The sequence below is a fragment of the Siphateles boraxobius genome, unplaced genomic scaffold (genome assembly GCF_051911475.1).
Source record: "Siphateles boraxobius isolate OS27281-9 unplaced genomic scaffold, OSU_SipBor_1 65, whole genome shotgun sequence".
Classification (NCBI taxonomy): domain Eukaryota; kingdom Metazoa; phylum Chordata; class Actinopteri; order Cypriniformes; family Leuciscidae; genus Siphateles; species Siphateles boraxobius.
In genome coordinates, this window is record NW_027509192.1 from 660900 (window position 1) to 687207 (window position 26308).

The following is a 26308-nucleotide window of genomic DNA, read 5'->3' on the forward strand; positions in this document are numbered from 1 at the left end:
ACGCATATCTGTCGCTAGTCAGGAGGCGTGTTCATTGAAGTGCAGGAACATTTACAAATGTATTATTCACAATGCCAACATCCGGATTAGTGTAAAGCCAAAATAACTGCTCAAATAATTGTTTAATTTTAGCCTTTGAGAATGAATACGCTGTTTGCGACCAGTTTGGTGTTTGTTGGTTGCTGCAGCAATGTTGTGTTTTTGGAACTTTTGGTTAGGTGAGTGGCATTTCTCTCATTTATGATCATTCAGTGTCAGTCATTTCTGATATGCTGTCATTTCTTACTTCTTTAAATCACATATTTTACAGGGATTTCCCAGGATGTGGAAATATTGTCACATTTGCCCAGTTTGCCTTCATTGCACTGGAGGGGTTCATATTTGAGACAAACTTTGGACGCAAGAAGCCACAAATACCCCTCAGGTTAATAATTTATACAATTTACATGTACACACGTGCATTTTAATTCTAACCATTTGCTTTTGGCTACTCAGACTAGATTAGTAGACAGTGAAAATTCATTGATCATTATAGGTGAATGTCAAATGATTTGCCTGATTCCCATCCCATTATGTTATATGTGCAATTGTGCCTTCATTCATTCATTCATTCATTTTACAAAAAATGAAATGCACATTTATGCATTTTTAGTGAAACAACCAGTTTTGCTTGTTGAACGAGGTTGTAAAAAGCAGTGTTTACCGTTATTAATTATTTGATATTATAGGTGAAAGGTGAACGGTGAACGCCTTGCTTTGTCACTGGTACAGGTGGTTTGCAAGTCAAAGCTCAGTTCAGAGAGCTTTGACAGATCAGTGCTGTGAACATTGTGTGTGTATATATATATATATATATATATATATATATATATATATATATATATATATATATATTTTTTTTTTTTTTTTTTTTATTCAATGTGCATGGTGTACATATTTGGGTAACACTTTATTTTAAGGTGCCATGACTTACACATTACTACATGTACTTACTATAGTAATAACAGTAAATTATGCATAATTACAAGTATCTAAACCTAACCCTAACCGCAACTCTATAGTAAGTACATGTAGTTAATTAATATTACTTATTTGAGTAAGTACAATGTAACTACGTCACCTTAAAATAAAGTGTAACTCATATTTGCATTGAATATCGGATATGAAAACTGGATACCACTTGCTGAATGTGTTGTTGTGACAACAATATAGCATAATATTTCACATACTTGAATGCTAATATACTGTACTGCACAGTTCAATATTTTAGATGCCATGGGCCCCCAAATATGATTATGTAAGAGAGCCCATCTTAAAATATCTTTTATAAACACCCAGTTTATACACACAATTTTTTTTTAAATAATAATAATAATAATAATATATATATATATATATATATATATATATATATATATATATAATCTACTCACTATAATAATTTACAGATTTTTTATTATTTATTTTATATTTATTGATTTATATTTTAATCAAAAATGTTTTTTTTTAATCTAATTTATTTATTTACTTATTTTATTCTTATTATTTATTTTATTCTTGTTTCTTTTTTTTGTTTTTTTTAATTACTGGAGTTTTCCACGTACCTCCTGTCACTCCCTGGACTCCAGTTTGAAAACTCCGGCGTTACGCTCGTGTTCCATTCCAAACATAGTCGTGTGGTTTTGAACCTCAACAAGATGACTTATGTTACAGTCTTTGTGCTAAATCTAGAATCACAGACCAGACAAAACACATCTCTTACATTCAGTGGTTCTTGACTGGTTTTGCTTCAGGACAGATTTTGTATTGTACATCTGTAAAATAAATAAAAATGACCTTAGTTAAACATTGTAATTTATACGTTTAATTAATTAATGTTTAATTTTTTTCAGTATAAGGGCATGTCATGCAAATTTGTTCATGTTGGAATCTGCCTAATTTGATTTTTTTTTTGCCAAGTAACAGATGAATTTGCAGCAAAATATTGTATGGATGCTCGTATTGTTAGATGTATTACATTATTCCGCATTCAGCATTGATTTTCTCTCTTGTCCATCAGAAGCTACAGCTTAATATTGCTGTCTTTCATGACCTTTAATGTCCCTCTTCTTTTGCAGTAACTATGTGATCATGGTGACTATGTTCTTTACCGTCAGCGTTATCAATAACTACGCCCTGAACTTTAACATCGCCATGCCACTGCATATGATCTTCAGATCGGTGAGTGTCATTCGTTTCATTCATTCCTTGCTTTGGAACTGTGCCTTAAAGATCTTTCTAAGTTCTCCTTTTGTTCACAGGGGTCTTTAATAGCAAACATGATTCTCGGTATTGTCATCTTGAAGAAAAGGTATCATGCACAAAATCATTACTGAAAGAGGACCTATTATGCTTTTTTACATGTTCATCTTTCTTTAGTGTGTAATGTTGCAGTTTGAGCACGAAAAACGTTGCAACAATGGAGAATATGGGTAAAATAATCAACATTCAAACATTAAAACCTATTCTAGTAGAGCCAAAAAACTAAATCAAGACTGTGAAAGGGTATAATATGGCCTCTTTAACTTTCAGTTTATTTTGCATATTGTTCACTCATATTACTTTTATTGTGACTGCAGATATTCGATGAGTAAATATCTCTCCATCGCTCTGGTGTCTCTGGGTATTTTCATCTGCACTATTATGTCGGCTAAACAAGTGGTGAGTTGCAAAACCAGCCTGGGTTGCAAAATACTGTATTAGTAGTTTCATATTATAAGAGACACAACTTACTTGCATTTCAATGCTTTATTTCACATTATATCTGCACCTAATACATCAGGTTTGATCCTTATGTAGAGTGTTGACAAAGGGGCCACAGAGGAAGATGGTGTTTATGCCTTCATGCATTGGCTTCTGGGTAATAATCTCACTGCACATTCAATGTTTGCCGCATTCTGCACAGTATACAGTATGGTTATATAATAATTAAAATAACATGTTAAATGACATTCGTAAAAATAATCATTTAAAATGGTTGTATTCACATTATTAGCAATATGTAGAATGTTTCATACAGTTATTCAATTAAGATTTGCACAGGACCATTCAGTTGACTGGTCAGCTTTTATATATATATATATATATATATATATATATATATATATGTATATATGTGTGTGTGTGTGTGTTATATATATATTATTATACAATATTATATTATATTATATACAATAAAATTGACAGTAAAGACATTTATAATGTTACAAAAGATTTCTTTTTAAAATAAATGCGGTTCTTTTAAACTTTCTATTCAACAAAGAATCCTGAAAAATAAAATGTATCACAGTTTCCACAAAAATTTGAAGCAGCACGACTGTTTTCAACATTGATAATAATCAGAAATGTTTCTTGAGCATCAAATCATCATATTAGAGTGATTTCTGAAGGATCATGTGACACTGAAAACTGGAGTAATGATGCTGAAAATTCAGCTTTACAATCATTACAATATCTTTGCTCTTGAATGGTTGTGTATATATTACATACTGCTAAAATAGGATCAGTAGTGTGGTAGTAATATCCTGAGTATGTGAAAAGTGAAATCCTTCTGAACTTTATTTTTTATTTTGGAGTACCCATAACCAGTCACGTAAGCAAGATATTGTGTTGTGTTTCAGGTATCGCCATGCTGACGTTCGCCTTGCTGATGTCTGCAAGAATGGGGATTTTCCAAGAAACTCTGTACAAGAAGTATGGAAAACACTCCAAGGAGGCTCTGTTCTACAATGTGAGTCCCTAAATGTACATATGATGCTGTCATATATGAGTTTGTGGGATAAAGTCTAATTTCTGTGCTTTTATTTCAGCACTGTCTGCCGTTACCAGGCTTCCTCCTGCTGTCAACGGACATTTACAAACACGCCGTGCTCTTCAGCCAGAGCTGTGAGTCTGACTCTATAGGGATTCATTTAGGCCGTGTTTACTCCTGGTATTAAGATGTGTTTTGGCCGACCGGTTCACAAGTGGACGACACTAAACACAGGTGTAAACGGGGTCTAGAAATGTTTTGAGCTCGTCCACTTTCGACACTTCCAGAGGGAGTTGAAAACACATTCGACCGGATTGCATTCGTAGTGTAAACGCTCATGTGATCGAGTGTGTTCAAACCGCCACAGAAGACCGTCTTCTCTCCGTGACCGAACTAATGAATAACATTATGAAGAGCTCTAGACAGACGGGATTTAAACTTTATCGACTGGAAACCCAAGTTTAGTTTGAAGATGATAAATGTACCAAGCACAATGTTCTCTCATCATTCCTGATTTCTCACACACACTCACAGCGTTCGTCTTGTGTCTGTCAGAGCAGAAACTAAAGCTGATGCTCTGTGTGTTTTTCCGCTGTCTCTGATCATGTTCATATGTAAAATGCACAATCTTATTTCATCCATTAGATCGAAAGAACTGGAAAAAGTCCATACATTTACTCACCCATAGTCCCTCCCCTCGAAGAAATCAGGACAGAAGTGATTAAAAGTGGACAAAAGAGACGGATTTAAACACCAGGTGTAAACGGGAATGTGTTTACTCTACTTGTGATCCGATTGACCAAAATGCATCTTAATACCAGCTGTAAACAGGGCCCTAGTAAATTAGTCCTCATCAATATATACTACCGTTCAAGACGTTAGGGTCGGTATGTTAAAAAAAATTTTTTTTTAAGAAATCGTTTCTGCTCACCAAGGCTGCATTTATTTGATCAAAATTACAGTAAATTTTTTTTTTAAATAACTATGTTAACATATTTTAAAATGTAATTTATTCCTGTGATCAAAGTTGAATCATCTTCAGTGTCACATAATCATTTTGATTTCTTATTGTTATCAATGTTGGAAACAGTTTTTGCTGCTTAATATTTGCGTGGAAACTGATTAAAAAAAAATCAGGATTCTTTAGTGAATAGAAAATTCAAAAGAACAGCATTTATTTTAAATAGAAATCTTATAACTGTCATTACAGTCACTTTTGATAAATTAAATGCATCCTTGCTGAATAAAAGGCTTAATTTCTGTGTATATAAGCCTTAAAAAGTTTGGCTTTGGAAATGACAAACCGATGACTTTCTCTCAAAGCTCCAGTGGAAATCCCTGTGATTGGTCAGTCGATGCCAGTCATGTGGTTTTACCTGCTGATGAACGTCATCACCCAGTATCCTTTCATATTTGTCATTTTAACATGTTATTTATGGGCTTTATTGGACAGGACTACAGAATCCTAATTGCATGCCAAGATTCAGTTTTATTTTGCATATGTCGACCTTATCCAGGTTTCTCAGATATGTGTGTATCCGCGGCGTCTTCATCCTGACCACAGAGTGCGCCTCGCTCACGGTCACACTGGTGGTGACACTGCGCAAGTTTCTGAGCCTCATTATTTCCATCCTGTACTTCCGTAATCCCTTCACAACCTGGCATTGGGTGGGAACGGCCGTGGTGTTCCTGGGAACGTTGCTTTACACGGAAGTGTGGTCCAGCGTTCGTGTGGCAATGAAAGGAGAGAAAGCCTACAAGAAGGCAGAGTAAACTGTACAGGAGTTGCAATACCTCTTTATTTCCGTTCGAGTGTGTTTGGTTGTCAATTTTCATTGATTTACTGTGAATGGATGAGAGCTTGAAGTGTGTTTGGGCCAATTTTATTACCGGTTTTTGAGCCAGATGTGTGTGTAAGTCTGTTAGAGCATTTGTCTGTGAGCTTGCACAATCCCTGACCTGTTTCAGATTGTTTTTTCATAAATAGACTTTTGTTCCTGCCACCATATTTATTTCACATAAATCTACTTCATTCAGGACTTGCAGCTTACCCAGTATGTATTCATTTCCACAACAAGTGTTTATTTATTTTTCCATTTTTATTCACACCTAGTTTCGGTAAGTCAGCAGAATGTGTCGGCCCGCTTACATGTGTGAAATAATAAAGTAAATAGGACTACAAAAGGTAATGCAAAACTTTTATGTAATCATTTTAAGCTGTAGTCATTATATCAGTTTTGACATTTTGTTGAGGCCTCTAGCGCTTTGTCAGGGTGAGCTAAAGCAATACTGTAGAAAACAAGACTGCCAAAACTGTATGAGTGTTGTTCATGAGGCTACAATTTGTAATGTTGCATGAATTTGTGTTTAAAAGTGTATTCTATCAGCTAAGTCCTCATAAACTAAAGGAACTCTTTGTCTTCTTTATTGGCTTTAAAAGCGTTGTACCTCCATGTGCCTGAGGGATCAATACCTAGGATTTTTATTGGGGTAATGTATTGTTTGTGGCTCATGTTGATCTCATGAACCCACAGTATTCTTTACAAAAATGCATCATTATTCCACCAAAATACAACAATTAATGGAGTTATTGTTAATATTGTAACATAAAAAATGTGGGATTGCGCTAAAAAGTTTTCAAGTGTATGATTTACATTTTTAGTACACAGAAACATTTAGTTTTGAATAAAATTAATAATAATAATCACCTCATGTATTTTTTACATATCATATTAGCCACGCCCCCAATTGTATGAGATACTACATTAAATACATGTTTCGTGTTCCCATTTGCTCACATAGCAAAAGAAACTTAATTTTGAAAAGAGGAAAAAATATAGAGAGAACGATAACGGCAGTCGGAAAAGAGAAAGTTGTCAATTTGACAGAAACACCCTCCAGTCCTCACAGCAGCGTTAATTAGTTTCTTTTGTAATTTGATGCAAAGGTAATATAATACAAGGTATAGTGTTATAAATGTACATAATTGTCTTAAAAAATATATATATATAAACCATCGCTGGATTTACATCATATTAGCCACGCCCTCAAACATCACGAAAAGCAGTCAGAAGAATGTTCACTTCAGTACTTCTAAACTTTACATATTTTATGATCCCTTCCCATAAACATATGTTCAAAAAAAGATTTATTCTCGATTATATACTTTCATTGTCTGGCAATAATAATTCGCTGTCTCTCAGTAGGTTTGAATGAACGCGGGGCTGTGTGTGCAGAGAAATTCCTCAGGGTGTGTGAGACTGAGTGGGAAGGGCAGGACTGACTGAACACGAGCTTTTCTGCAGATATTGAAGCCCGTACTGAATTTCCCATCAGATAAATCCCGTTTTTTGTGTTTTATTTACAATATTATCACATGATTAGAGGTAAAGGTACACCGTCGCAGTGATGGGAGGCAACAGCAGCTCGCGCCAGATTTCCCTCGATGAGGCCGATGAGGTTACATTCGTAAAGGGCATTCGGGTAAGTTACAAGTTAACAATAAACTTATGAAAACGAGTTTCCCTTTTCGTTTTTAAGTAGCTATAGCTTCATAATCTTTTGCTCATACAAAACTTCATTCGGTGCTTGCTTAAGAACGTAAGTTTGTTATTGTACTGCAGTTTCACTGATTCAGTCGAAGTCGTATAACGTTATCATTGGAATATCGTGGGAAAATGCAAGAAATGCATTTTTTGCGGAGATTTTATAGGTGTAGAACAAAATGCACTGCTGTGCAGGCCATGTTATGCTAAATATAGCCTATGGGTCATGCATGCATGCATGTTGACCTGATCTGCATACTAAGCATGCATGCATACTACACCTAGACATGACAGGTAAACTTTCATATTACTTAGGCCTATAGACATATTAGTATCATGGTACATGATTTTGGTTGCCAGTTTATATCAATGAATAATGGTATTGGTATGCTGTACCATGAAATTGGCAAAGTACTTAATTAATGCTAATTTCAATCAATTCCTGCATTATTTGCAATTGCTTGCATTTGCATTAAATAAAAAAATAACGCAATATCAGCTAATGAAGATCCACGAATCCTGATATTAATATCACAAAGTTTGAAAAAGACTAGTAAATTCAATTTGGACAACAATAATCTGGACAAACAAGTTATACAAGATCCTTGTAGGACCATCATACACTTAAACTTTCAAGCGATGCAGAAAAAAAAATCGCATATATCATTGTAAAAACGCAATAGTGCACAGTGCACACATATTTTAATAAAACAAAAGAAACTGTATATCAATGCTATTTCTGATCTGATGATAAACAGCTTACAGAGAGAGTGATTGATCGAATGAAGGAGTCTCCACCTGTGGTTCGCCCACAAGCGCCAACCAGATCATCATCATCAACTCCTCCGGTTGAGTCTTCAGTTCCAGGTGAACGTCATGTACCCATAATGCCTCATTCTCCTTCATACGCCAGTGCTTTGGTCCCTCCTCCTCTTTCGGAGTCAATAACACCTTTAGTGCCTCCTGTGACTGAGGAAACATCTACCCCTCCCTCATCTGTTTGGTCACCTGAGGGTCTTTCAACTCCTCCACCTACCGGTAATGAGCATGTAGTTGTACCTGATCCTCAGCCTGGATCTGATAACCTGGATCCACAACCTCCTAAACCCATAAATGCTCCTTCACAAGCCTCAAGTGAACCAATAACCGATCCTCCATTATTTGAATCAACCAGTGTACCTGTCGAACCCTTAACACCCCCTCCTGTCACAACCTCTACTACTGAACCTGTTACCAATCCAACTTCACCAACCACAAACCCACTTACTGAGCCTGTAACATCTTATGAGTCCTCTAATAATGAACCTGTTGTACCGATTGAACCCGTAGAGACTCCATCCTCCTCTGCTTTAGCAATATCTGCCGACCCCATGGAGTTACCTGATCCTTCACCTGTTGAGCTTGAGACTTCACCCTTCCCAATCTCCATACCTGATCCCGTTTTATCTGGATCTGGATCTGCTTCAGATGTGGCTTTGCCTGGTGAAATGCCTTCCAAGACACTTTTAACTGAAAAACCTCCTGTTGTTCCTTCATTAATCGATCAAGTCGAGGTCTTTCCACCACAAACACATGTTGGTAAGTTCATAATCTGGTATATTAGGCTTCGTACCACAATCTTTCTGGTTCATTTTTTTTACTGATTGACCAGCAAAATCTCCAATTGAATCTCAGTGTTTTATACAAATGCTTAACTTTTTTAAGCCTTAAAGAAGTCATAAAGTCAATGAAATGATCTGTCACACTCACACAGCGCTCTTAAATTTGGTTATTCATAACCTCCAACTTTATCCGCATAGTACATACAGTACCCTATACTCACATAATGCGATATATACTATATAGCAAATCTCAACTGCCTGATTTTTTATTTCAGTGCAAAATGTAACTATACCATAACCCAGCTCTTTATATAAAGTTGGATATTTGTTATGTCCAAATATATTTGCATGCATGTTGCATATTCGTGTAAAGCAATATACATCATAGCAAAGTCTAAACTCCCTGATGTTTTATTTCTTCGCAAAATGTTAACTATATTATCGGCCAGCTCTTTATATAAAGTTGTGTAAGTCTGTCCAACTTTTTCCGCATACATTAAGTAAATTTGACGTAAAACTATTTATATAGCAAATGTCAACGGGTTGATTGCTTGTATCCTCGCAAAATGTAAAGTATGTTATCGGCCAGCTCTAATCTGCTAAATAGGCATGAACATTTTGTTTTTCTGTAAAGCTTTGAAACAATGTGTACTGTAAAAAGCATATAAATTTGACTTGATGTCCGTATTTTGACCTACATCCGAGTTTTAGCAGGTTATTACTAGAAGTCTGTCATTTTCACCAGAAGGACCAGTTGCTGAAATTTGATTAAGTAAAAAAAATTAATTATCGGTTGCACTTTATTTTACAGTACCTGTACTTACCTAAAAAAGTACTGGGTAATATAAGGTAACTACATGGGTTAAGGTTAGGTTTAGGGGTAGGTTCAGTGTTAGTATCTAGTTATTGTAATTACTGTAATAAGTACATAGTATGTACTTATGATCTATAACATGCATGTTGAAAATAGATTTTCATCTCATGTCGACTTTAATCTCCATTCATGCTGAAATGTTGGTGTTTCTTCTGTTTAGTGAAAGAGGAAAAGTTCAGGAAGCAGATCAGAGAAGATCTCCAGAAGCTCCTGAACGAGGAGATGAAGATGGCAGAGCGTAATATGCGACAACAGTAAAAACCTATCTGATCGAGATCTTTCAAACACATACACTGCCGTTCAAAAGTTTGGGGTCGGTACGATATTTTTAATATTTTTAAAAGAAGTCACTTATGCTCACCAATACTGTATTTATTACATTAAAAATGCAACAAAAAAACAGTAATATTGTGAAATATTATTACAATTTAAAATAACTGTTTTCGATTTTAATATATTTTAAAATATAATTTGTTCCTGTGATCAAAGCTGAATTTTCAGCATCATTACTCCAGTCTTCAGTGTCACATGATCCTTCAGAAATCACTCTAATATGATGATTTGATGCTCAAGAAACATTTATGATTATTATCAATGTTGAAAACAGTTATTTACATTTTTATTTCAGGATTTTTCTTTGATGAATAGAAAGTTCAAAAGAACAGCATTTTTCTGAAATAGAATCTTTTGTAACATTAAACACTACCGTTCAAAACTTTGGGGTCAGTAAGAATTTTTATTTAATTTTTTGGGGGAAATAAATAAAATAAATCAATACTTTTATTCATCGAGGAGGAATTGAATTGATCAAAAGTGACAGTAAAGACATTTATAATGTTACAAAAGATTCTATTCTATAAAAATCGTACCAACCCCAAACTTGTGAACGGCAGTGTACGTTAGAATGCAGTGAGTTTTAGTGTTTAAACCGTGTTTATTTGTGTGTGTTTTCGTAAGTCTGGAGGAAGAGATAGCTGAAGCGAAGGCCCAGGCTCAAGCGGCGGCCCGACTCCAGATTCAGGACGAGGTCCAGAAGCTTCTGGATCAGGAGAAGCCGTCTCATCAACAGACTCTAGCGGACGCCATTAGCAGGGAGACGTTGAACGTTCGGGATGATCGTCTCATAACTCAGTATTATGTAAGTCAGCTTCTGCACACAGGATTGTTCGTTGTGTTGTGTGTGTGTGTGTGTGTGTGTGTGTGTGTGTGTGTGTGTGTGTGTGTGTGTGTGTGTGTGTGTGTGTGTGTGTGTGTGTGTGTGTGTGTGTGTGTGTGTGTCTGTGTTTGTGTGTGTGTGTGTGTGTGTGTGTGTGTGTTTGTGCGTTGGAGTGGACGTTTTTTTGACAGTTTAAACAGCTTCTTCTGTCTCATAACATGGGAATTTACTCCAAGGTAAACATATTATTAGCATAACACCATGGAGGGTTATTATAGTTAACTACAGGTGAAACTAAAAAAATTAGAATATCGTGCAAAAGTTTGTGTATTTCAGTAATTCAAATTAAAAGGTGAAACTAATATATTTAGTATACATAACTATATACATATGCATGATTATACTTTTCAGAGGGCCGACATTTCTGTATTTAAAATCCTTTTTTTTATTAATTGCATTCTAATTTTGCATTCTATTCTAATTTTCTGAGATTTTGAATTTGGGGTTTTCATAAGCTGTAAACCATAATCATCAAAATTATTTTTGCACGATCTTCAAATTTTTTCGAATTTCACCTGTAAAACTGAGACCATGAATAACAAATGTTTCTAATATTTAATATTTCTAAATTTCATTTAGTTTAACTTGATTTACTAAAATAACTGAAACTGAAATAAAATTTATAAAAACTATATGGACATATTTAAACAAACAAAATGATTCAAATTATTATTTGAAAAATGCAAACAGAATATTTCACAGTTTTAACATCAGATAGAGGAGACAAAATGTATATAGAATAGATAGATAGATAGATAGATAGATAGATAGATAGATAGATAGATAGATAGATAGATAGATTAACAGATAGATAGATAGATAGATAGATAGATAGATAGATAGATAGATAGATAGATAGATAGATTAACAGAGATAGATAGATAGATAGATAGATAGATAGATAGATAGATAGATAGATAGATAGATTAACAGAGATAGATAGATAGATAGATTAACAGATAGATAGATAGATAGATAGATAGATTAACTGATAGATAGATAGATAGATAGATAGATAGATAGATAGATAGATAGATAGATAGATAGATAGATTAACAGAGATAGATAGATAGATAGATTAACAGAGATAGATAGATAGATAGATAGATTAACAGATAGATAGATAGATAGATAGATAGATAGATTAACAGAGATAGATAGATAGATAGATAGATAGATAGATTAACAGAGATAGATAGATAGATAGATAGATAGATTAACAGATAGATAGATAGATAGATAGATAGATAGATAGATAGATAGATAGATAGATAGATAGATAGATTAACTGATAGATAGATAGATAGATAGATAGATAGATAGATAGATAGATAGATAGATAGATAGATAGATTAACAGAGATAGATAGATAGATAGATAGATAGATAGATAGATTAACAGAGATAGATAGATAGATAGATAGATTAACAGAGATAGATAGATAGATAGATAGATAGATAGATAGATAGATTAACAGAGATAGATAGATAGATAGATAGATAGATAGATAGATAGATAGATAGATAGATTAACAGAGATAGATAGATAGATAGATAGATAGATAGATAGATTAACAGAGATAGATAGATAGATAGATAGATAGATAGATAGATAGATAGATTAACAGATAGATAGATGAGTATGCCTGTAAAGCTAGTTATATTTATGCACATGGACATTTAATTTAATATTCAACAATATTATTGATCTCCCTGCATTGACACCATTATATGAGAACTGAATATGAGAACTTTCCTCCAGAGTGGCTATACATATATAAATGAACTAAATTAATAACTTTTTTACAACAAAAATGGACCATCACTGAACTCCCTTAATCTAAACTATGATGCTTTTTCTTCTAGAAACAAACTTTGTTGCATTATTTTCCTGTTGTCTCTGTAAAGCTGCTTTGAAACAATCTGTATTGTAGAAAGCGCTATATAAATAAATATGACTTGACTACTTTTTCTAAATTTCTAAACTTTAAAATAATTAGAAAATGGAAAATATAAAAATAAAAACAAATTAAAAATATGAATAAAACTATAACGGTGTCTCAAAATAATAAAATAACGTGCAAAACAGTGTTACGTAACATTTTCTCTGCATCCACATCTACATTGATCTGCATGTGTTGTCTTTACTTATTGCTAATGTCCAAACGTTAAAATGCATGAAGTGGTGAAGCTTTGCCGCTCAACTCCACTGTCGCTCATTTTCTTTTCATCTCTCTCTTTCTCTTGATCTGTGTCTTTCAGTGGATGGAGAGGAAGGTAAGACGCTGTCGCTCTTTCACTTCTTACAGAGACATTCGTGACATTTCTATTGAGTGTGAGTGAGTGAATGCTCAAATACAAGGTTCAATTAGTTCACTTTAATGTTCATAAATCTATCACACACATACAGCCTTTGGTGTAAATGTCATGTGTGAGCAATACTTTTTTTTATTGTGCTTCAAAAAAAAACTGAATGTGCCTTTAAACTCTATTTACTACAGTGATCAGTCATTTTTATGAGAGATTTACATGTCGATCCGGTCATAACGTGTGTTATCTTTAGGCTCAGAAGCTGGAAGAGAAGGAGAAAGATCTGGAAAATCAGGACTCTCTGTTCCAGAAGCAGATCGCCAAGATGCAAGAAAAGGCAAAATTATTCATCTCATCTTTCATATACTCTCCATAACTTGTGATATCACCACTGCATATAAATGATATTACATGTGTTGACCGTCTCTCTCTCTCGCCGCACAGGCGTCTCAGTTCACTAAAGACACAGCTGAAAATTACAGGAAAGGCTTAGAAGATGCAAACAACCGCTTCAGGTGAGTGTGCAAGAATAGTTTTACTAATATTTTCAATTAGCTTTTATTTTGATCATTTTAGTGTACTTGTTGTGTTCATGATGTATTGCAATTACAGAAATGAATTGTAGATATAATTACGTGCAGATAATTATAATAATAATAGTACAATGTTAAAATGCATCATTATTCCACCAAAATACAACAATTAATGCAGTTATTGTTAATATTGTAACATTACAAATATGTGAGATTGCGCTAAAAAGTTTTCAAGTGTATAATTTACATTTTTAGTACACAGAAACTAAAATGAATAATAATAATCACCTCATGTATTATTTACATATCATATTAGCCACGTCCCCAATTGTATGAGATACTACATTAAATATGTTTCGTGTTCCCATTTGCTCAAATGTATGTACATAAGTGCATTGTATCAAATGATTAATTTAAATGTTAGTATATTGTAATTAAAGACACCTAATATAAAGTGGGACCAGTTTAATTATTTTTTAGGGCTGTAAAAAGATGAATCGCGATTAATCGCATGCAAAATAAAAGTTTGTGTTTACATAATATATGTGTGTAAATACACACACATGCATGTATACATTTAAGAAAAAAAATTATTTATATATAAAATATTATATATAATATAAATTATTTATAAATATATATACAGTATATACATGCAAATATTTCTTAAATATATACATGCATGTGTGTGTATTTATATATATACAAAATAATTATACACAGTGCACACACACATATATTATGTAAACACAAACTTTTATTTTGAATGCGATTAATCTTTTCACAGCCCTAGTTTTTTTTCAATATTGCCATTTAGGTTTAATTTATTTTTATTTAAGTTTTATTTATTTACAGGTAATAATTTTAATGCTTCGGATTAAACTTGTTTCAGTTCTTTGCCAAAATTTTCGTTTAGTTTAAGTTTTTCAACTAATATTTATATTTAATTTAATTTCAGCTTTGTTTCAATGAACATAAATGTTTTTAATAGTTTTAGCTAACGATAATAACCCTGGTGCAAGATCAGTAAATCAGTAATCTCTTTCTCACTCTCTCTAGGCGATACCAAATCAAGCCAGTGTGTTTGGATCTACAGACTCAGATAATGAAGTGTTACTCTGAGAATAAAGGTCAAACTATGAGCTGTTCAAACATCGCATCACTGTACATTCAGTGTGTGGACCGCGCCAAACAGGTAAACCGGCAGGACATGACTTCTATTCAAAATAGCAATCTAAAATATTAATTAAATAAAGCTTAGAGGACATTTTGAACTAAGACTGTGGTTTCAAAAGGATTACAGAAATGATTGCATTTCTTTCTCTTTTTTCCAGGATAAAAAGTTGAGCACTGGAGGTTAACTTACCAGCCTGTACATCAGATCTACAGTGTCATGGTGAAAGAAAAAAGACATTACAGCAAATACACACATCATCTAAACCTTTATTGCATACTGTACAGCAAAATGTGCCATTTAAACATTTTCCACTGGAAGAGTGTGGGAATTTCATCCCTAAAGAAAAGGAAACTTTACACATTTCAGCAGTTTTAAATGTGCTTTCAGGAATATGAGCCATGATTGGACCACGATAGTGAAATACCTCAACTAGTTTTAAACTGTGAACTGTGAGCTAAATGATTTCAGGTGCTATATCGAGTGCGATTTGTGTGCACAGATATAATGATGTTTCTTGTTCAGTATCCCTTTATGTTTCAGAAAAATAATGCACACTTTTTTTTGCATGACCAAAAAGTACAAAGCGATGCACAATCTGGAAGCTGCTGTCTGATGATACATTTTTGTGTAGTAAAAAGTTTGTGCCTTTGCCTTGAAATGCTTTTGTTATGGTCATTTTGGGTAAATGTGATTGGCTTTGAGCAGCACAGTTTGGATTTCATTCAAATTTGTCAATGGCAACTCCTATAATAATGGGTTTCCACATTATCTTTTCCAGCCTCTGTAGGTTCTTCGTTGTGCAACTTATTTCCACTAGGTGGCGCTGACGTTATTGTAATATTCTTGATGTATTGTGGAGCCACACTGGTCTAGAAGGTTAAAAGGACGACCACAAATTCTGCAATCCTATTTTCCCAAGGCTCTGATCAGCAGAATGTCAATAAGTTTAGTATGAAACAAACATGAGCAGTTGTAAAATGAGGCAGTAGATGCATTTGCATCCCAAGCTTGTTTTCTAGTTTATTTAATTGATTTTATGCATAGGACGAGGGCTGTAGTTCTGTCAATGCTGTATTGTATCATACGAGAATGTGAAATGAATTAGAAATGATGTCCACCTGCCGCTGGAGTCCTCTGATAAACGTGTCCTACCAGTATGAACACATATTCTAGATTCATCACAGCAATTCATGCTAATTTCACATCCAGCACACTCTGCCTTAACCTTCTATTGCATGCATTAGAAAAGCATGTTTGATGCTAAATATTCTTGCATAAAATGGACCTCATTATTGAAATCAAAATCAATAGCCTTGTGTTTTATTAAGATGTTAGTTAAAGACTCATCATTTATTCTCAACCTCATGTTGTTTCGAACCCTTTGACTTATTTTATTGTTGACTATTTTTAATGGATGCTTATATGTTACTCTTTTGCATGCATTTACAACTTTCATGCATCAAAAAGGATACAATAGCATAATAAAAATATCACAGTACATATTTCAAGTCGTCTAAAGTCATATTACAGCTTTATGTGAGAAACTAATTGAAAATGACACAAATTTGCTAACAAATCTTTCCTTTAAGCAAGCTGATTGTTAAATCGGTGAGTTGAGCTCAAAAACTGCATCAGTCTAATTCTCAAATGAATAATTTGTGAACTGAATCAACCGATTCATTGAAAATATCTGACACAAGAATCAATCAGACTCAGACATCGTTAGTCCTCTAATGTACTCTTAACACAAAACATGTGGCTTTATGAGAAATGGAAAAATGAATCCTATATGGGCTACGTTTATGATGCTATCCTCTTATTTTCATTATATAGAAAAGACTGACTCAGATAATTTCCAAAAAAAAACTCCTTTTGTGTTTCACAGAAGAAATAAAGTCAAGTCTGAAATAATGTGAGGGTGAGTAATTGATGACAGCATTTTCATTTTGGGGTAAACTATCCCTTTAACCGTAGATAGATAGGATTCAAAAATCTAAATGAAAAACAAATAACAGCAACAATATTCAATAGCCATATTAATTTCATCCCACAGTTTGCTTCCGGACAATAAGTGTTTAAGCAATCATAACGTACAAATAATGTATATGACTGTAAATGCTAAATGAAGTTAATTGTGCTTATCAGTTTGTTATATGCTATAATTGAGTAATATTTTCTGCCTCGTTTGTCCTCAAGATGTTTTTAAAGAATGCTAGGATGTAGTGTGACCAAGAAAAGCTTAAATTCGTACTCATCTCTTCATCATTATAAACCGTTTTATATGCATCAGGTGCTTGAAAGTGTACAGAATTAGCTTGTTACCCAGAGTGCAATGAACACTCACCGAAACCTGAAACCAGGACGTACTCCTGGTTCCCTTTGTCTTTAAATCGAGCTTAACATGAGCAGACCGAGCTTTATATAAGATCTAACGGGTGACATTCACAAAACCCTTGTGGTACATTGACTGTTTACAGAGGGCTTGATGATTCTCAATTACAGTTTTATAGGACGATCTGAGAGGTGCAAATCTTATGAGAGCGAAGTGTGACTAAAGGTCACCGTGGCTTAATGAACGGCTGGTTTGGTTGTTTGAAGGGCCGTCAGAACCGTGAATTGCGGGTCCCCTTGTGACCTGGATTTTACAGTGCCATGAAACCGCGGGACTCTGGGTGGGGGGCTGTAACTGCAGGCTCCGAGTCTGCAGCTTCATACTACTCCATGAAACCGGCTTCTGATGTCTGCCAAGGGCATTTCAAATCAAATGTATGATCCTAGCAAATAACAGGACTCCGTGGGCGTGACCTGTTGATGCCGTAGTATGCCAGCTTGATATTGCTTTTCTGGTCGACGGTGAACTAGTCCCTGTTTGGATGCAAACTCACTCTGTGTCACTTTATAAGAGTTAATAAGCGGTTCTAAATTGTATAATTAACGGTGTAGCGACACCATCTATTTGTCTTAAATTTGGTAGTGTGCATTTTACCTGTCATCCAGTCGGGTGTATGAACATCTCAAGAACCTTGGTTTCCTTCATCTGTGGTTCAGATACACTCCTTTCTCTCCCGTAGCACTGGATTGAGATTCCTTGAATGGTAAATGGTAGGCTACTGAACACATTATTTCATGTTTTTTGTTTGTTTTTGTTTTTTACATTTATTGTAAAGCATAGCTCGGTTCCAAATCATTAATGATACGTTATTTTGTGAGTAAGCAGACCGTGATCTCACATGCTCAAGTAGCCTACACCGTTCATTTTGAATCAAACGTTGTATAAATCAAGAATAGCTCCAAAAGATTCAGCGAGAGACTCATTAGAACGATTCTAACAGACTTTGTTTGACTGAATCATTTAAAAGAACAAGCTTGTAAGAGTCATTTGTTTATGAATCGTTTTGAAACTTTTATTTCTTTCGATAGCTTCATCCCAGTGTTGTTATTGTTAACTAAAAGTAAATCGTTTTCATTAACTGAAATTAATCTGAAATAAAATTAAAAATATAAATATTAGAAAAAAATATTTAAATGAAAATTAGAAATGTTTACTTGCCAATTAACTGAAATAAAATAAGTTTAAGTAATACAATTAATAATACTGAAACAAATATAAATCTTTTAAGTGAAGCAAATGTTTATAATTTTTCTTCTTACAAAACTGAACTGGTTCTTCAGTTCCATGTGAATCGCTAAATCGGCATCGTCATTTGTCCATTTCGTTCTTGACAACACAGAATAATTCCCACTGAACGCACAAGGACAAATGCTCTCGTAATACTGGTGCACAATAGACCTCTAAGAGCTGGGACAATTTTCATTAATATGCAGATTTGGTGAATGGGAGCTTAACTTCAGTTTTTTGTGAATGCAAAATGAGGGACGTTTTGTCCTTGACAGCAGTGAGAAAATTACCCAGATGTTTCCTCAGATTTTACAGCATATGTCTTCGTTCGATGTCTTCCCTTCTTTTCTTTGCATATATCATGCGGGTTTGCTAGGTTCAAACCACCAACTTGTTTGTTTCCAGTTTTTAATTTGCGGTCTGTCACTCAAAGCTATCACATGACACTAGAAGACTTGGTACAGCGCAAGAGGCGACTTTTGTAAGTGCTTTTGGTGTTTTGTTAATGTTTGGAGCTTTACATATGAATCTCTGTGTGATGATTCGTCAATAATTGTCCCTTTTTGTTCCACAGAAACAATAATATCAACATATTCCTGCACAAGATGACTACAGATGGAGTTGTGAAGGAAAAGCAGCCATTGTGGCGAGATAATGTTCACAGCATCTGCGTTCATGTCAAAGAGCTGATGTATCTCGTCTTTTCCCCCACCTAGTTTATTACAAATACATGTATACACAGGCTACAAGTCATAATAGAGGTACATAACCGATCAAGAGTATGTACAAATCCCATGTATTTACAGTACATACAGTGGTTTATAAAGGACATGCATCTTGTAACTGCAGTAGTATCATTCTATGAAACCTATCATATTATATTCAAAGTTAGTTATATAAATAATCAGATTATTTGATACCTGCTCATGTACGACTAATATTCACATCACGTGGTTCCCTTTATGGATAACAGTGCTTTTATGAAAACTAGTCCTTTTTTTTTTAGAGGTTGCAAAGTGGCTTTAATCGGCATCTTCGGATGATAGACATTTCTGCCTGGCTTCGTGATCATCAAACGTCACTTTCTTATTCCGTTTAGGGTCGATCCAGGAGTTTCGAATCACTGCATTGTTCGGCAGCGGATCCGCCTCGATGATGGACACCACCCGTTTCTTCATTTTACTTTTCAGGACTTTCTGAAACTTCTGCCTTGTGAAGGCATACAAGAGTGGATGGAAGACCGTGGTGCCGTAAGCCATGACTAGAAAACCCATTCTGAGCTTGACGGTGAGGTCGCTGGGGCCTGCGCTGAGAATCACAGTGTTTAAAACGGTAATGGGCGTCCAACAGAGGAGGAACGTGGAGATGATTAGCAACGACATGCGGAAAACGCGCTTTTGCCGCTCACGGCGTTCCCGGTGGCGTTTGACTGCCCGTCGCAGGGCGATGATCACCGAGACTGACGTGCGCATGCCAAGTGGAGCATTTCCGCGGTTTCCGGCGCTGCTTTGCGAGGCGTCTGTGATCTCGGGAAGCTGTTGTTCAGATGTCGACATAAGAGAGAAGTTCTTTTTCCTCCTCATCTTCTTCTTCTTCTTCTGCGTGGCATGGAAGCGCGTACCAATGCGGATGTTGAGAGCCTGCAGGATCTTCGCGTATGTCACTAACATTATGACAGCAGTCAAACAGAAAATGGGGATTTGGGCCACTAGGTGGTAGTACAGGCCAAGTTCGGTGTAATACTCGTTTACGTGCACAACGGCGGTCTGATTTGCTTTGGTGGGCTCCGGTCCCAAGAATCCCACTTCGATAAATGGCACCAAGAAGCTGGCAAAAGACAACACCCAAATGCAACCCAACAGAGCCACTGCCCGTCCCATAGTCAGCACGCGATTGGCGGGTTTAACGGAGATGTCGTATCGGTCCAAAGTGATGGCTAGCACGTTAGCTGCCGTAGCTACGCTAGCGAAGGACACGCAGGCCTCGTGGAAGCAGCACACGAGCACCGTGTCGCTTTGCAATGACAGCATTAGCACGACGATGGTTAGCGGGATGCAGCAAACGCACACCAACACGTCCAGCACATGCAGGTTCATGGTGACGATGTTGCTAACGGAATTGACCAGGTTGGACTTCATGCAGTAGAGCGCCAACACGGTCAGGTTGCTGCTCAATCCCAGGACAATCTCCAGCATGAGGAATCCAGTCAGGGACACCTGGAAGCTGAGCGGGTACGGGATCGGGCCAGCAGCCGTCATGGCGGGACTCACGGCCTCGGTGATGTCAAGGACAGTAACGTTACTCATGGTGCTTTCTTCCTCCGTTGAGGGAGGGACGTGCATTATCCTGAAAGGTAAAAACAGCAGGATGCACAATCAGAGAAAAATGTAGAAATACCAGGCGCATTTGAACAGCATTGTTTCATTCAGAATTTAATGTCTTGAAGATGAATGGATAGCTTGAATGACAGATAGATGGATGGATGGATCGATGAATGGATGGACAGAGATGGATGGATAGATGAATGATAGATAGATGGACGGATGAATAGATTGATGGATGGATAGAGAGACAGAGAGAGATAGATAGATAGATAAAAATGGATACAATTCAGTAAATCCTTCTTCCTTTCATTCCAATTTGACTTCCTTTCAGCTGTATCCAATTTATTTCAAATTCACACTCGTTCACACTTCAATTCTGAATTTTCTACAACCCTCTTTGTTAGAGCCACTACTAATCCAAGAAGAACAAATTAAGTTGTCTGTAATGGCCACACCAAGATTTATTGAGGATCTTACTTATTGAGACCAACAAAACCGTTAGATTAAGGAATCTGTGGTAGATTTCGTCTGGATTCGAATCACCGCCATATACAAAGTTCTGTATGTCTTGTTCAGATTCCCTATGCGCCTGCTAATGGCTTTACATCTGAGGTTTCTATGCACGTTGACTAATAAAGCATTGGTTATGCACTGGCCAGTCTGTATTAGGCGCTGCTATGAATAGACTCACTTTAGGCATTATTTTTTTGTCCACAATGCATTTTCATTTGTTGCACAGTGATGGATTGCTCCATTTGCAAATGTGACTGTCTTTAGTGCTGCGTTTCATTCATCACCGTGAGAGAGAGAATTAAGAGAGAGAGAGAGAGGATTGTCGAGATGAGTATTAACCTGGCTTTTGTAATTTACTTCATGTAGATGCATGCATCAAGGTGCCAACTGGGTACTAATAACTATTTTTTTGTTTTGATGTAGGCTGACTGACACCTTGGAGTGAAACCATATGGAAACTCGAATGACTTCATGAGCTAAAACACAACACCTCACAGATCATCAAGCTTGTTTTCTGGACGTCGAACAACCTTGACGACTAATGACAACTGTCTAATAGTTTATTCTGCACATAAGTTGACTTACCCTTCCCCTTCCAGCTTTTTTCTCAGCCTCGGGAGTCAGCAGTCGAGACGGGAGAGTCTGGAAGGGGTACAAGTTGTACATCAGTCCCAGGCATGGCCTTTCAAGGAAGTATTCTGCACTTCTTAATCCTCGTAATCCAAGCGAATCTCTCTCTTAATGATCACGGATGATGTTTTTGTACTAAACCAATTGATGTGTTTGGTCCCCTGCCATGTCCAGACCTAACAAAGAGTTGGCATTCCCGTTTTCTTTAACACACTGATTGAGTCCAAAGAACATGACAAGTGATTTAGAGATAAACTGTCCATTTTGATTTTCTAACCTAGCTTGACCACTGAAAGCAATTGTTTCCGATTAATTATTATATCCACATTAGGGTTATCGCTCGATACCATCAGCACGGACTCATACCGTTCCTTCACTGCTGACATATTCCCGTTATTGCAGTTTTATGGGCCCTTGAAGGACATAAATCCATATTGATTATGCTGATTTGCATGTGCCATCTGGTGAAGAACCCAAGGTCGCTGAATTGTTTAGGTCAGCATGAGGGCGCTGGGGAATTGGTGATGTAATTTCCAGTCCCCTCACAGAAGGTCACCTTTAGGTTGCATTGTCAATGCTTTCTGAAGCCAATGATGATAACTTTTCACATCCGTGGTGAGCATGGGAATATCTTCCCCTGGGAAATCCACTCGTTCTGGCACGTCTTCCTGAGAGATGGCACTTTGGAAGCAGTTCTCTTCCACTCTTTGGTTCCACAATCCTAACAAGAAAAAAGCAGATAAGTGTTGAACAATCAATTATTCATTAAGCCTGCATCCAATCCAACATCAAGTAAGGACTTCCATGTGTTATCCATTCATCTTTTCCAAGCGGTCTGCGGAAATGCACTAGCTCTGGTCTTGCTTAACGTGTATGTGAAGGTACAAGTAACATCTGCAAACCTGTAGGGGTTGATGGATGGGCCCGTGCATCTTGGGAACAATCTACAAACACTCATTTCCAAAGCAATACCTTTTAGGGAAGGTAACGCAATCACCTGTGTTGTTTGTTATGTCTGTACTTTCTCACATCATTTTTCAGTCAACAGCCATGCAAGAATATGTCTGTATCGTGTGTAATGAGGTGGTCGTGTTCCAGCCGTGAATGAGATTTTACACTGTAAATTTTTCCCAGATGTTACAGTCCAGAAGACTTTGACAGATCGGGGGGGGACCGTAAACAGAATCAATTGGGTATTGGGGGCGAAATTTGTCAGCGGAGACGTGGATCAATAAACTAACTAAAGTCAGAATGCTGTTTACAGGCAGCGGCAAGTTAATCACAAAACGTAGACGACCCCTCAAATATTCAGATAACGGATCGATATGGGGCTTTCAATGACAAATTCTTAAACTTTAACCTTTGGTTTCTTCAGTAATGAAGGTTGCATTCTTCTAATAAGCATCTTTCCCCCCCTCCATCCTTCATTTTGCTGATTTATTTGAATTTTATTTACAAGGGCAACTCCAATTTTGACAGATTTCCCTAGGGAGATGTATATATTTGCTATTCCAAGTTTCGAGATCTGCTCTTTTGAATGAACACTGTTTAAAACAGGTTTTACATTAAAAAACTCAGCAGCATACATACTTATTCAATCACATTTTTTTTTCACCAAAGTTATTCAATATCACCAGCTTACCTTTGCGCTCCCAGAGTTCTCATCTGTCATGCAACGTAGAGCATCTACATCCTCACCGAAGCATAACCTGAGATCCACAAGTGCACAGACTTTTGTAGGCATTGCATGTCAGCGAGTCGTAAACCTGCTCTCCTTGAGGAGCATGAATCCAATCCCGTCCGTGCGAACTGTCAGCAGTGCCAGCGGAGTGAAACAGACTGACTTTGATCTACTGTCCTGCTAACTGTTTCTTTCACTGTCTTGCTTCTTTTCCTGTCTCTTGATGGCACACTTGCTTACACACGCTCTCTTTTCGAACTGTGATGCATTGAAGTGTTACCGATGCACCCCTCTGTTGCTCCTCCAAAACCTTGCTTGTCCCCCCTCTCTCTCGTTCGCTCCTTCTCTATCTTCGTCTCCCTCTCTCACTCACTGCGGCGGTTTTGCAGTGTTGCTCTCTGCTGTGATTGGTCTGTCGTAATGGGGTTAACCCTTTCCTCCCCAGAGAGTGAGGATGCACTCTTTTGTTTTCTTGTCGTTCTCTCCATCCAGCTTTTCCCTCTATCCTGCGATGGAAGCGCAGTCTCGGCTCGGCTGCATCTGTCAGTCCCTGCGGAGATGCTTTGGTTTCTATTTAAACACTGTGTCAGAGTTGCATGTTTTCATTCATATTTAATGCCGTGCTCTGTGATTAAAATGGATATGTGTCTTCTGGGAAAAGGACACAAAAAGAATGTGGCTGTGTTATAAACCTAGTGAGCTGTCTATGTAGGCAGCATTTTATGATGCGCAGGCAGTTTTTAAAGACTTTTTTGGCTACATTTTGGCTGAAACAGCATGGCTTGCATTCATAACGAAGAAGGCAGTGTCAGAATGTATTGCGATGAGCTCAGTGGGAAAAAATATATTATTTGTCCAGTACAAGTACCTATAAAAATTATACATGCACTAATATAAGACCGATGAGCCGATAATTATTTTGGTATGTTATGACAGGTGAATTTAAGCATTACAACATTACAATGTACAGAATGAAAAAAAAGATAGATATTTAATAAAAATTATATCAATTTACAAATTCTTTAATTTAAAAAACATAGTTATTTAATGATATTAAATATATTATGTATTCCTATGAATTTTAAGATTAGCTAAAGATAACATTGTATCAATGTTAGAAAATTATTAGTATTTTTAAAGATGAACATTTAGCAAGTAGATGTAATATTACAAATCTAATAGTGACCGGTAAAATTTACAAAAAATATCGGCCAATAACCAACATGAACCTTCATAATACAAAAAAATGGATTAATTAAACATACATGATCTTACCCAACATATTTTTGTATAAAATAGTGTATTTTACTGTAGATGCTATTGTCATGTGGTTAATGCTAATTGGAAATTCGAGTCTAACATGCATTTTACAAAGTTGAACGCTATTTGTATGACGTAAGAATAGCCGCATGTCGATAAAATTGTTCACTTACGAGATTTTAATTAAAAAGTAGGCAGCTCACTAGGATTTGAAACCGAGCATGTGTGTTAGATTTAGATGATGGGAACACTTAGCGTGTGTGTGTGATAAGTAGAGGAATTGTGATTGATAGTTTCAATTAAACCGGCCTGTCAGCTGGCAGAAGGAGCAGTCTTTCTCTATTCATTTTGTTTGGCTCATTTGGCAGGTAAGGGTGGGCGTCGAAAGTGACAGTCATAACAAGAATGTGTGCGTGTTTGTATTTGAAGCACTTGTTGGCGTGCAGCTCTTCTGAAACGTGCATGTTGTATTATTAAGTAGTAAACAGCCTCCTATAGACACGGCGGCAGCACTGCTGAAAACTTTTCACTAAAACCAGGCTCGATATTTCAGCTGCTATTAATATTTCAGCATGCTTTCCCAGCAGCCTTCCAACACTGCAGACTAATATTCGGTTATTCCTAACCACTTTTCTGTGTTGAGTGTTGGAGAAAAAAGACACTAGCAATAGCATACAGCAATAGTGTGTGCTGTGAATAAAAATTCACAATGATCATTCTAAATAACTATTTTGATTGACATAAATATTTTCATAAATAATCCTCCCTCCGCAGTCATGTGTCTTCTTACATGTTTGTCCATGCAAATCAGACAGATGAAGGCTGTGAGAAAAAAACAAGAAATAATAAGTATATTTTATAAATATGTTGACAAGTACTGTGGTGGTAACAGATGGTAATACTACTTTTGGTTCTGTTTTCAAGATTCTTATAGCATGGTAAAAATATGGTTTGAGCAATGAGATTTACCATAAGTGCCTTGAAATGCGGAGCATTATTCAATGTTGATGCAATTTCCACTGAGACAGGGCAGGACATATCAAATAGCTCCTCCCCTTTTTTTAAATAGCCAATAGCGTTTAGTTTATATCACAGCTTGGCCAGAGCCATTGAGCTTATTAAAGCCACAGTTTTCTTCATAATCTCTAGTCTCTGCCTCAGATGTCACGCCCACGGACCGTTGGCTGAACGTCTAATGCATATGGCACACTTTTCTGGAAACACTTCAGGAGTTTC

General features: G+C 36.2%; 3 protein-coding genes across 4 annotated transcripts; 2 read left to right on the plus strand and 1 right to left on the minus strand.

Moving 5' to 3' along the window:
* The first annotated feature begins 27 nt into the window (after positions 1-27).
* Positions 28-6215, plus strand: slc35b4 (solute carrier family 35 member B4). The gene is made up of 10 exons (XM_077210006.1): positions 28-218; positions 311-424; positions 2118-2220; positions 2301-2350; positions 2619-2700; positions 2839-2899; positions 3660-3769; positions 3849-3924; positions 5114-5189; positions 5317-6215. Exons 1-10 carry the CDS (start codon positions 142-144, stop codon positions 5561-5563), a joined length of 996 nt encoding a protein of 331 aa, XP_077066121.1. The 5' UTR covers positions 28-141; the 3' UTR covers positions 5564-6215.
* Positions 6216-7000: 785 nt separating this feature from the next.
* Positions 7001-16349, plus strand: chchd3b (coiled-coil-helix-coiled-coil-helix domain containing 3b). Of its 2 annotated transcripts, XM_077210007.1 has the most exons (9): positions 7001-7273; positions 8094-8913; positions 9971-10064; positions 10768-10948; positions 13288-13302; positions 13589-13672; positions 13780-13850; positions 14928-15063; positions 15203-16349. In XM_077210007.1, exons 1-9 carry the CDS (start codon positions 7199-7201, stop codon positions 15227-15229), a joined length of 1503 nt encoding a protein of 500 aa, XP_077066122.1. In that variant the 5' UTR covers positions 7001-7198; the 3' UTR covers positions 15230-16349. The 2 variants fall into 2 exon arrangements, with proteins under 2 accessions (XP_077066122.1, XP_077066123.1); XM_077210008.1 differs by lacking the exon at positions 13288-13302.
* Positions 16350-19274: 2925 nt separating this feature from the next.
* gpr22b (G protein-coupled receptor 22b) lies at positions 19275-24188 on the minus strand. The gene is made up of 3 exons (XM_077209883.1): positions 23774-24188; positions 22087-22852; positions 19275-21010 (listed from the first exon to the last, which is right to left on the minus strand). The coding sequence occupies exon 3, from the start codon at positions 21004-21006 to the stop codon at positions 19687-19689; it is 1320 nt and encodes a 439-aa protein (XP_077065998.1). The 5' UTR covers positions 21007-21010; positions 22087-22852; positions 23774-24188; the 3' UTR covers positions 19275-19686.
* Positions 24189-26308: the final 2120 nt, after the last annotated feature.